The sequence below is a fragment of the Parus major genome, chromosome 2 (assembly GCF_001522545.3).
Source record: "Parus major isolate Abel chromosome 2, Parus_major1.1, whole genome shotgun sequence".
Lineage (NCBI taxonomy): Eukaryota > Metazoa > Chordata > Aves > Passeriformes > Paridae > Parus > Parus major.
Genome location: NC_031769.1, coordinates 41,891,445 through 41,903,840, shown reverse-complemented (window position 1 = coordinate 41,903,840; position 12,396 = coordinate 41,891,445). Strand labels below are relative to the sequence as shown.

The 12,396-nt window shown below is 44.9% G+C and overlaps 1 protein-coding gene across 1 annotated transcript; it reads left to right on the top strand.

Annotated features, from left to right (window-relative positions):
- Positions 1-456: 456 nt before the first annotated feature.
- On the top strand, positions 457-4,759 carry RPL14 (ribosomal protein L14). Its single transcript, XM_015620123.2, has 6 exons — positions 457-529; positions 1,218-1,319; positions 1,897-1,991; positions 3,422-3,521; positions 3,895-3,948; positions 4,469-4,759. The coding sequence occupies exons 1-6, from the start codon at positions 527-529 to the stop codon at positions 4,655-4,657; spliced, it is 543 nt and encodes a 180-aa protein (XP_015475609.1). The 5' UTR covers positions 457-526; the 3' UTR covers positions 4,658-4,759.
- Positions 4,760-12,396: the final 7,637 nt, after the last annotated feature.

The window sequence follows — 12,396 nt, the reverse complement described above, 5'->3', positions numbered from 1 at the left end:
AACACATCTCTGTATTATCAACTCTGTGTTCAGCACAAATCCAAAACACAGCCCCATACAAGCCACTGTGTTATCCCTACCAGCCGCAAGCGGCACGAAGTGACAGCCTCTTACAGGAAAGAACATTGTGACTCGAGGCAATCTCGGTGTATCCCACACTCCGCAGTACAGGCTGGGCTCATGGTGGGCGCTGCCCCAGAGAGGGACAGTGTTCTGCGGTGACCAGGACAGACAGTTTAGAGCAGTGCCTATGGAGGAGGGTGGGACCTTCAGGTGGTTGGACAAGAATTGATTCTTCTGGACAATATCTCCTGCCGCGGCGGAGTCTGACCGCGGGCCACAGCGACAGGGCCAGGAAGACGGGAACGCGCGCGCCGGGACGCCACAGCGCACGCGCGCGCCGGAGCCGCGGCCACGGCGCGCGTCCCCGCGGCCGCCCCGCCCCGCGCACGCGCAGCGGGGCCGCCGAGCCGGCTTCCGGGCGCTGGGGAGGCCGCCCCGCCCTCTCTCTGCTGCCGCCGCCATCATGGTACGTGCGGCCATGCCCCGCTCCGCCGGCCCCGCCGCGTCCCGCCGCATCCCGCCACGCTCCCGCCATATCCCCTCTGCCGCCCCAGCGCTCCCGCCACCGCCTCCCTGCGCCGGCACCCGCGGCGGCGGCGGGGAGCCCGCGCCCGCCTCACCCGCGCTAGGCCGGGGCCGCGCTCCGCGTGTTGTGCGGGCTCAGAGCGCGGCGGGACCGTGGCCCCCTTGCTGAAGCCCAGGGGTTTCGTGCTGTTCGAAAGCTTTGCGGGAGCTGAAGGGAACTTAGAGGAAGGATGGGGTAGGAGTATTTACAGGAGCATGTGGTGACGGGGCAGGGGGAAATGGCTTCACACCGTAAGAGAGTAGGTTTAGATTAGATACTAGGGGAAAAAAAAATTACTGTGGGGGTGTTGAAGTACTGGGACAGGTTGTCCAGAGAAATTGTGGATGCCTCATCCCTGGAAGTGTTAAAGACCTGGTTGGATGGAGCTCTGAGCAGCCCGGTGAAGTGTAAGATGTCCCTGCCCATGGCAGGACGACTGGGACTAGGTGATCTTTAAGGTCTCTGTCCAACCCAAACCATTCTGTGATTTTTTTTCCGGGGAGCTCTTTTAAAGGGTCTCCTGAACCTTGAAACTGAAAATGGCCTTGGCTCTGTTCTCGCCTAACTCCATTCCTGCTTGCTCTCCCAGGTGTTCAAGCGCTTCGTGGAGATCGGCAGAGTTGCCTTCATCTCCTTCGGGCCACATGCTGGCAAACTGGTGGCCATCGTGGATGTTATTGACCAAAACAGGGTAAGTTGTGAGTGCTGTGCCTGTGTTGCCTCCTTTCTGCCTTAATGGAAGCTTATATGCTAATGTTGTGTGTATTTACTTCAATAGAAATTTTGTTTTCAAATAAGTAATTGATAAAAGGATAGGATTTAACAGCTGTTGTATTTGAAACCTTTAGGAGCACACTTTCCTGCCAGCAGGTGTTACATCCCCCTCACTGCTGTGTTTCCTTGCTGCAGAAGTGGACAGGGGATGTCAGTTGGAGTCTAAAGCATATAAATGGAATGGCATTAATGTGTGTGTAGAGTGAATATTTGGGCTAGGGGACTCTTCCTGTGCACATCTTAGTTTTGCATGCTTTTTTTTTTTTTTTTTAAATTCCGTTTGGCTTTTTTGTCAAAGGTAGGCCTTTAAAATTCTTTTTGTAAAGCTTTGGCTTGTACAGGCAAGACTTAACAATCTCCATTTTCATCTGCATAATTAAGTTTGGCATCAGTGTTGTCAAGATACTGTTCATACATTATTAGGAAGCAGCTGTCTAAATCAAATGCAATGGGAAAACTGCTGCAAACCCCCCACATTTGTTTCCCTTTTTCAGGCACTGGTGGATGGCCCCTGCAGTGGTGTCAGAAGGCAGGCCATGCCCTTCAAGTGCATGCAGCTGACTGACTTTGTCCTGAAGTTCCCACACAGGTGAGTTGGAATCTTTCTTGACCTGTGTAAAAGAACCCCATGTGGTTGCTTGATGACTGATCCTTACTATGTCTAGAAGGTTCAAATGGTAGTGGATTAACAGTAAAAATTTGGCAGACTGTGGTATCCCAGTTGAATATGTTTAGGTTTTCATTGCTAGTGTTGGCTGATAGCTGCTGTTCAGAGGAAGTCTCACAGCAGTCAAGGCATTTCAAAGGTAGTTCTGTGGTGGATGGTGTGGGGGAAAGCAGTGTAAATGCTGCTGTAGCTGCAGCTTTGCTTTTGCTACTCTTAAGACACCTTGAGGCATTAAGTAGGTTCCCTGCCTACAGAACTACACTGGAATTGCAGGAGGCTGAACTCATTCTGTTTTTTTAGCTCAGTTAATGTATGAATTTCTGTCATTTAGAATCAAAAAAGGGCAGTGGTTCTGATCCCAAAGCAGTGCTAGGAATAGCTGCTCATTTGAACAGTGAGGTGGATTGGGAGCAGATCCTGGAGGTCCATGATCAGTGGCACGGGGTCTAGTTGGAGCCTGTCCCCTGTGGTGTCCCCCATGGTTCCATTCTGGGCCCAGTATTGTTTTAACTTAACTCATCAGTGACTTGGGTGAAGGGGCAGATGCCTCCTCAGCAAGTTCATTGATGACACAAAGCTGGGAGGAGTGGCTGATACCCCAGAGTGCTGTGCTGCCATTCAGAGGAATCTCAACAGGTTGGAGAAACAGGCAGAGGGGAAACTTAGGAAGATCAACAAGGGCAGGTGCAGGGTCCTGCACCAGGGGAACAATAATCCCAAACTCCTGTACAGGTTTGAGGCCAACCTGCTGGAAAGCAGCTCTGCAGAGAAGGACCTGAGGGTCTTGGTGGGACAGCAAGCTGTCCCTGAGCCAGCAGTGTCCTTGTGGCCAAGAAAGGCCAATGGTATCCTGGGGCATTAGGAAGATAGCAGCCAGCAGGGCAATGGAGGTGATCCTGCCCTGGTGAGGACACACCTGGAGAGTTGTGTCCAGGTCTGGGCTCCTCAGGACAAGAGATATGTGGATCTCCTGGAGCTTGGGTGACCAAGCACTGGAACAGGTTGCCCAGAGAGATTGTGGAGTCTCCCTCACTGGAGATACTCAGGAACCCCCTGGGCCCAATCCTGTGGTACGTGCTCTGGAATGGCTCTGCTTGAGCAGGGAGGTTGGAGCAGGTGACCACTGTGGTCCCTTCCAACCTGATTCATTCTGTGATTCTGTCAGTTCTAATCAAGCATTTATTCAGCAGAACATTAGGCCACAAGGATGCATGTGGCATTGACTTGAAGTAGGGTGTCTGAAGTAATGCAGTAAGAATCATCTTCCCTTGAATGAAATTTGGGAGGCCAGCATCGGGGAGAACCTTTTTTTAATAAAGACTGTAAATACGATTTTGTGACTTCCAATGCAGTGCTCGTCAGAAGTGTGTGCGACTTGCTTGGGAGAAGGAAAATATAAATGAAAAATGGTCAGCGACAAGATGGGCAAAGAAGATTGAAGCCCGAGAAAAGGTAACAGTGTTTCACTGGGTGAGGAGTACTAAGCTCCTGCTTAGTAAAGTTAGTTACACTCTAAAGGCTGCACGTTTTCAATAGCAAGCTAGGATTAAAGATAGACAAAGCATAGGTTTTTAGCTTACCAACTTAAACTTCTTTTTTTTTTTACAGTAAATGTTGTTTTGTTCAGTTTTTTCTGTAACAGCCTCTTTTCCTGCACCTCTTTTCCTGCATCCTGGGATGGTGCAAAGGCCTTAAATAGTGAGCTAGTTCCAGAAGTGCAGATAAACCTCATTTGGAGATGATCAGTTACTTTAGGAATGCTTTGCAACGCTGAGTTTTTCTTCTTGGATATATCAAAGTTTCATGACTGATTCTTTTCACACAGAAAGCCAAAATGACTGACTTTGATCGTTACAAGGTGATGAAAGCGAAGAGAATGGTAAGTGTTTGAGTGCTGCTTCTTTATGGGGTTAATGCTTGTAGCTTTAGAGTCCCATCCAGTGTTAGTAGCCCTACTTTAAGAGCTGTCTTGGGTGTGAATGTTTTGAATTTTCCATGCTTCATTGTATGTCACCACCTTCTCTTCTCTAGTCAGATTTGAACTTGTGTAATCCACATGTCAGTCCTCCCAAGTCAGAGCTGAGGAAGGGATTGCCTGCTGATAAAATCACATATTCTGGATGGGTTGCTGTTAGTATTTCACTCTCTAATGAAAATCATTACACATGAAATACTGAGATGCCTGAGCTTCCAGACAGAATGATAATGTCCACTTGGTAGATTGGAACAGTTTTTAGGTGGAATTTGACATTTCAAATAGAATGCATGGTAAAGGATGATAACGAAAAGAAGGCAGAATCTGAAAGCTTAGCATTTGAATTATGGCACAATATTTGAACTCTTGCTCTTCCCATTCTGATAAAGTGTAAACATTTCTTTTTTTTTTTTTTTTTTAACAGAGAAACAGAATCATCAAGCATGAAATGAAGAAGCTCCAGAAGTTGGCTTCTAAAAAGGGCAAGAAGCCAGGGAAGCCAGAGAAGGCACCAAAGGGCAAAAAGCCAGAGAAGGCACCCAAGGCTAAGAAGCCAGAGAAGGCACCAGCATCCAAGGCACCAGCACCGAAGGCACAGAAGGCACAGAAATAAAATGAACTTCTCATTATGTGTAACTGTCCTTGTTCTGGTTTTAAAATTACAAACATTTGATTTAAATTGTAATCATAAGTTTGTTTTTATTTCAGACCAAGAGTTGTTGTCTGTCTCATTTTTTAATGTCCAAGTGTTGGATTCTAGCATTCCCCAGGAACATGCAGAAATGCTTTTGGCATGCTGTGCCCAGTACTCTATACCCAATGCTAGTTGAAATAATAGCACTCCCAGTTATTTAAAGTAGGTCAGATCCTGACATTTAAAAGCAGTCTGCTATTGGAATTGGTTGGGAATGTACAAAATTACTTCCACAGTCTTGAGTGTAAAATACATGAAAATAATTACACTAATAGTTCTGTGTAAATTCAGGCATATACTGAAAGGATATGTTTTGGTTAGAATACAAGAATGTCAGTGTTTGAAAGACTTGACAAATTGCTGTTCAAACACTAAATAAATAATTTTTTAGAAAACTTAAACCATTTTTAAAGTAGTGACCTGGAATACGTGGATGCTTCAGATGTCAAACACCATAGTTGCCCTGTTATGTTACCATAAGCACAGTTACAGTCATTTGTGAAGTATGAGCAAGATGGAAATTGTCAGCATGTATTTCAGTATGTTTGCTTTTTGGAATGTTTAAGATTTTGTGTCAAGACCTGAGATTAACTCCACTTCCTTAAACTATGCAGCATATATAATTTCCACTATAATCAAAACCATCAAATAAAAGAGGGAGCATGACTTAAAAATGAGTTCATCTGAAACACCAAACTGCTCAATTTAGTCTTTGCATTATAAAATGTTTACAAATCTCAATGTCAGCATCCATGTAATTTCCTGTGTTTCCTCCTGTAGTTTCTTGGCAGGAGATAGATTTTCTTCATATTGAATGGAGAAATCTTGTAAGTCTGACGTATCATAATTTAAAAGCAAATTACTTTTTTGGTCAAATATAAATTGGAAGAAGTATATATTTTAAAGAATAAAGGTTGTGAGACCTTTATATTGTTGTATACATGTAAAATGCACTGGTAAGCATATGTTGTTAAAAACATGTGCTTTAACTATTTAAATGGTTAGTGCTGCTTGTTTCAGCCAGCATTAGGCATACTCAAATACTTAGAAGTATACAGTGTTGAGCTATTTATATACCCTTGTAAATAGAGTTCAAGCACATGGTTGATAGGAAGGGATACAACTGCTAAGGGGGAAAAAAATCAAAAATCATGCAAATTGGGACTAAAAGCCACGCTCAAGTGTCTGGAGATCTTGATTTAAATTGGATTTTGAAGTGATTAAATCCACCTACTCTGAAACTCTTAACTTGAAAGTAACTTCAAAGTTCTATCAACCTGGAGGTGCTTTAAGGTGAAAGAGTTGTCCCTTAGGGTTCTTGATTTTTTTTTTTTATGTACTACTGTTAAGCTTGGTTATGTAAGACTGAGGGAAAAAATGGTAAATGTGCCTGTACAGAAACAAGACGTGCCTTCAATCATATGGAGCTCAGAAACGCTTTTTCTACACCATCTACTAGTTTTTGAAAGTACTGTCTTCCCAAGAGCATCTTTGGCTGTGACTACACAGCAATTTATCCAGTGTTTTTGTCCCTACCACTCAGCAGCTGCTGAGGCAGCTGAAACTTTTCCAAGATGTAAGGTGTACAGTAATCCGTGGGAGCTAGGATTGTCCTGAAGCGTGACCTGGCAGTGGTATAAAACACATGTACACGGTTGTGTTTGCCCTAGCAGTGTGTCACAAGAGCAGGACATTAAAGATTTAGGCACTGCTGGGGAGTGAGGGTTTTGTGCCTTAAAAGAAAGCTGGGCTCTGTAACACCACACCTAACAAGCAGCATTTCTGTCAAAGTACTGTTTTTATTTTGGTACCTGCACTGTGCATTTCTGACTGGGTGTTCCATGTCAGCAGCGTCTGGTGCTCCTTTCAGCAACTCAAAAACCTCTTCGAAACCTGCAGGTGTGTATTGTGGGCTAGTCACCTTCCTTTCAGTCCACGAGCATTGTCCAGCCCTCTGGGCTGGTTCTTCCTTTTTGTAAAGATACGGGGAAGAGGAAGAACTGCAGGAGTGCAGTTTATTTCTGAGGGTTTACCACACGATGGCAACGTTAGCTCTTCATAACCTTGTTCCTAAGGCCAGGCGATTGTGCTGCCTTCCCGTGCAAGGAATGGTGCCAAACAAAAGGGATGGTACAAACATTTGAGAGCAGTGGACGTGCTTAGCCAATTCTTCATTTTTGCCTTTATACTTGACTAAGATGTACTTGTATCTTTATTTACTTCGTGGAGCTGAGCAGAAAGAAATGGGGTTTGCTGTTGAGAAAGCTTAAAGAGAAGTCCCTGTGTTTGTGTTCTCATATCACTTCATGCAGAATGTGTAGTGGGCTTGCTGGGGGCAGAGCAGGGCACCTATCCCATCCCTGAGATCAGCAGATAATTGCTGTATTTCCTAAACCAATACCAGTACTTAGCAAACACAGTCCTAATCTCTGTGCTGCATTCTGGGAGACATGAGCAATTCTAGGAGTAGGATTGGACCTCTTGGCATGATCTGTAGTTAAAAGGTATAAAATCTGCTATTACCATGAACCAGCCATAGTTCTGGGCCAATTGATTTGCTGGTGATGCATATTTCTTCTTGAAAAATGCTGTATCTGCATACTTCTGTTTCTTGGCTAGCATGTCTTTTACTGTGTTTGGCATCTGAATGTGTTCCAGTTTTTTCATTGAGATGTAATAGACTTGAAAGAGAAATCTCTGCATTTACTGATGGACTTGTGACAAATCTGTTCTAATTTATAGCTCTATTTATTTTGTCTTGCTTCAATTATAGTGCCCTTTAAATGTTCCCAGCCCTGTAAGGTTTCTCTGCTTTTCTCCTGTGCACACTGATAGAGTGTCTCTGAAAGCTCCACGTGCCTGCCTTTTATCGAGATGAAGGGGTGCTAATTTCTATTCACAGCATTATTGATATATGAGTAAGTACAGCTTGCAAGGAAGTGGTAAGTGGAGCAAATTACAGGGATGACTGTGTGGTCTACTCATTTCAGGTCTTCAGCTTTTTGTTATTCTGTTCTACAATTTTGGGGGGATGGAGGGGGGCTGGGTTGGTTTGTTTGGGAGATTAATTTGGAAATTTTTAATGTTGTTAAAAAATGAAGTATGTATTATTGTCACACTCAGGTACTTTTGAATTTGTACTGGCATTTCCTTCACTGAAACAGAAAGATCAGCTTTTACCAGTTTAAACATGACTCCCCTGGCTGTCCTGCAGTCCTTGTTCCTGCCTTGACACAGGCTCTGTGGGTACTGGTGATGGACTCACACCCTTTTCCCTGCACAAATTTCATTCCTGGGGGCTGTGCAACTTTCAGTTCATCCTGTCCTTAAGTGGGAATGTGGCCCAACCTTCACTTTGTGCAGCTGTCCCTGTATTATAGTCTTGTTTTAGATAAACAAAGAGTTGGTAATCTTTTCCTCACCTGCCTTTCAGTGATGAGAAAACTGAGTGGGCCCCAGGCAGGTCTTTCTGCCAAACTCTCCACCTCCCCCATAAGCTTTCAGACCACTATATGCATCCAAATTAGAGAAGTCTTCCACCTGCAGTCAGCTATATGTGCTGATATCCAACATAAAAGTGATGCCATTGCCACCAGCAGAGCCACTTCCTCCTTCTTAAAGGAGGCCCAGTTCTTGTTACAGAGGAAGTACTTTTTAACATTTCCCTGGTGATCCCCGGTTGGAGGGAGTTTTTCAGGGTTATTTAGTTCACAGATAGTGAGGAGAGGCCCTGACCTGCTCATCATGGCCCTCAGCAGAGCCGAGCTCTTCCCTCGCATCCGCTTTGGGTGGAGCGCGGGTGGTGTTTCGGAGCACTGTGCCCTGCTAAAGGTTTATGTGGCAGGATCTTATCGGGAGGCTCTGCACTGATGAAAATGAGAGATACTTCAAAAAAGTAATGGTGTGCATATTTAAATAGCATGAAAAAATATTATCTCTGAGGTCTGAGGTCTGCTGCAGCTTTACCTAAGAAAAGGTACCTCTCTCACAGTGGGAGAGCATAACATCTGAATATTTTTCACAATAGCTCACCAGTCAAGACTTTTTATAGCCATTGTTTGAGCCTCCTATTTACAAAGAAGGGGCCATTGCTAGCTGTGTTATTGCCACGGTCTGATGCTATGTAAAAATGTTCTAAAGAAGAGATGGAAAATAGGCTTGAGGGCTTTTTCCTTCTTCCTTCTCTTCCTCTCTGGCATCCCTGAATAACTTTACAGGGAGGGGTTTCTTCCTTGTTTATCTTTCATTTCTACTGCTTTTCTCATTCACATTGCACATGTGAGGCTTAGCTCATCCTGGAATTCTCTGTGGACAATGCAAAAAAAAAAAAGAAAATCAGAGTTCATGGCATAATGAAATAAATTAAATCTGACTAGCTGAAAGTGGCATCATTTTTGCTTGCTTGAAGCATTTTTCAAGGTCCAGGGAGAGGCTGACAAGCTGCTGCTGTTGGCGATGCATGCAGATCTTCATCCCAAATGTGAGCAGGCTTCCTCAACTTGTAGACACCTGAACATGACCTTGAAAGGAAGGATGTTCATACTGGATATGCCAGGTCTCTGCAGCAGGTCTAGCATGGGAGGCAGAGTTGCATTTAAATATCAACGCAGGGAATTGTGCCACAGGACAACTATTCCAACAGGAGACTGAAAAGCATCCACATGCTCCATGCTGCAAAATAATTTCTAGCATCCTATAGAAAATTTGAGATTGTGGTCAGAAGAAAGTTCCAGTGCCATGCCGGGGCTGAGAGTGCCCAAGGTCCCAGGCACTGCCAGCTACCCTGGGTGGTTATTGCTCAGACAGGAAATTCAGTGTCTTCATGGTGCTTGGAAGGAGAACATGCCCCACAGGTTAGACCCTGACAATCTGACATTTTTTTCTGGCCACTCTACTCAAAACTTTTGAGAAATTTGGCTCCAGAGCTATAACTCTGTATCATTAGCAGATGATACAAAGCCATCCTATGGGGGCATGGACAGGATGAATTCTCCATGCCATTCAGCTCCCTCCTCTCTTCTCCTATGCTGCTCTACTGGGAGGGACAAAGGTTCAAGCCCACTCCCTCTCCTGTCTGAAACTTCCCAGAACTTAATCCTCTGATTATTAGAAACCTTCTAATTGTCAACCTAAATTTATTCATGACCAATTTATAATCAGGAGGCTCCACTTCTTGCTTCTGTAACTGTCAGGAAAGATTCATGAGCCCATATGTTGGTCAGACCCTATTTTCAGCAGCCACAATTCAAAGCTCTCAGATTAAATACTGCCTGATTGCTCCATGTGTTAATGCATCTCCCTAGTGCAAAGGTATGTACACAGCCAATAGTGTCTTTGTGGTCCCAACTCAAGCATATGCCAATAACTCCTTCCAGGAAAAGAAACAGATTGCTTCAGTCTTGTTTTTTTTCTCTCTCTCTCTCTCTTTTTTTGGGGGTGGAAATGTTCCGTGCATCACTCTATGTTCATTTCCCCCTTGTTTCTGTGCGATCCTGCAGGTTAGAGCTGGAGGTCTGCTGAGATGCTCTGAGGAAAATGAAGTCATATGCTAGCTTGATGTCACCTGGGCTTGGGACACTGGCACGCAGCAAACCCAGGAGGGCAGGCTCTGCCCCCAGGATCTGGCCTGTTCACATGCAGAGGTAGGAATTGACCTCTGGAGAGCCACAGTCACAATCTGTGGGAGGGCAGGCAAGGCATGCAGCTCCAGTAGCCGCTAATGTGAATCTCAGGCAGCAATGCTCTGTGCTCCCACCTGGCATTGCCTGTGCTCCCTTTCAGGCTTCCCGAAAGCTGCCTGCAGTTTTAAGCCGTGCAGGGAGCTCTGGATGGTGCAGGAGAACCTGTGTTCCCCCCGACCCTGTCTGTGAGGTGCAAGAGCAGGCAGGGACGAGCTGAGCTTCTCCCTGCAGAGCCCCACCACACCTCCTTTTCTCTCCCCAAGCACCTCCAGAGTAAGATGAGCTTGGACGACTCCTGCTCAGGAGGCCAAGGGAATCAGCCATGCAGGTCTCTGGACCCCCAATGCTAGCTCTTAGCCCCTCTAAACCAAAGTAACTTATGCACTAATTTTGCAACTCTTCAGGAAATTTTTCTGTGATGATATAGTTTCCAGTGACTTTTCCTGGCTACCTTCCATAAGTGTGGTAGCACTGATGCCTTAAGTTTTAGCTTTCATATTATCCAGATTCTGTACTGCGTTAGTGTATAACTCTCAACTTCATATAAAGTGTTAGCAAGTTCTCATCACAGTTTAGTTAGACAAAACAATCCTTTTCCAGCCTGAGAACCAAGGACACCATTGCAGCTTCGGCCCCAAAAAGTATAAACAACAGGGAATTGAGGAGAGCGATCTGGGAGGATGGGACTTCACAACGTGAAGCTGTAATTGGACAATTGACCCCAATGTGAAAATGGGCCAAAACTTATAAAAGTGTGAAAATGTGTGACCTGTTGTCCATCTTTGGGTGTAGCCTTGGCCAGGCTCTTGTACTGCCCAAGGTGTAGCCTTTAAAAGCCTTTTTATTAAATACCTACTTCATTCCTTTAACTCTGTCTAGCCTCTGTTTTAGGTAGCCTGTCAAGGCATCAGCACAAGTGGATGGCTAGGCAAAGCCTTTGCTAAGAAGTGAGGTAGCTATGAGTGTAACAATTGCCAGCTAACGTGGTTTCATGGTCAGTCAGTCATCACCATCCCAAGGAGAGCACAACATCTGTGCTGGCAGGGCACATCTGGGTGTCTCCAAAAGACACAGCACCATACACCCTTTTTATTTTGCAAATGGTATAATTTACAGAGACTGCTTCACATATTCGATGACAAACCATCTCAACAACAGATCTCAAAATGAGACATCAATGCTAAAGCTTTTATATGTGGTGGGGTGGAATTGTTCTTCATCCAACATCCTGTATGTTCAGTGATCAAGTTAAAGATACACACACACACACAGACACATTTAATTGCTAGTGAAGATTGCAGATGGGGTAGGATTAGTGGGATACTAAATAATAGAGATCTGAATCTCTTGATTTATGTGGTGACAGTCCAAAAAAAATGGTGTTTCAGATTCACTGGAATGCTGGGGTTTGTAACTGGAAAGGAGAAAGAGAGAGGAAGGAAAGATAAGACTTAAAAAGGAGGGGATCCCTGCCTTGGGAAGGACTGACTGGAGAGGACAGAGATGTCTGGGGTGAAATACAGGAAGAAAGTCAGTGTTGAAGTTCAAGTTGTTATACCAGCTGCTGGGAGCAATGGAACCCAGTGGGATGGAACCATGTTGGGGTGCCCACGTTGTGCCTCCTGGAAGGTTCACCCTCTCCCATGGACTTGGGATGCCACAACATAGCTGGGCTGTCAGTGACTGTTTTCACACAAGGCTGAAGTTCAATTGTTTCCAAAAGCTGGTGGAGGATGGAGGCTGAGACCCTTGCTGATGCAGAGTGGTCAGCTTTTCTTGGAGAAGCAGGCTAGGAAACAGTTCCTTCTCTAATAATACAGCAAATGTCTTGGACAAGAAACATGGGTAGTAAGACTTTTTTTTTTTTCTGGCTGAACATGGGAGAGCTTTAAAAATAGCCCTTAGAAATTCAAAAATGAAAAGAGAACCCTAACTCATTTGACTCAGCTCATGTTCTGTAAAAACAATACTGTGTTC

Bases quoted from the DNA above. Each gene is read 5' to 3' on its own strand.
- RPL14 (XM_015620123.2), top strand. The intron at 1,320-1,896 runs GTAAGTTGTGAG...TCCCTTTTTCAG, and splicing joins ATGTTATTGACCAAAACAGG to GCACTGGTGGATGGCCCCTG. The intron at 1,992-3,421 runs GTGAGTTGGAAT...CTTCCAATGCAG, and splicing joins GTCCTGAAGTTCCCACACAG to TGCTCGTCAGAAGTGTGTGC.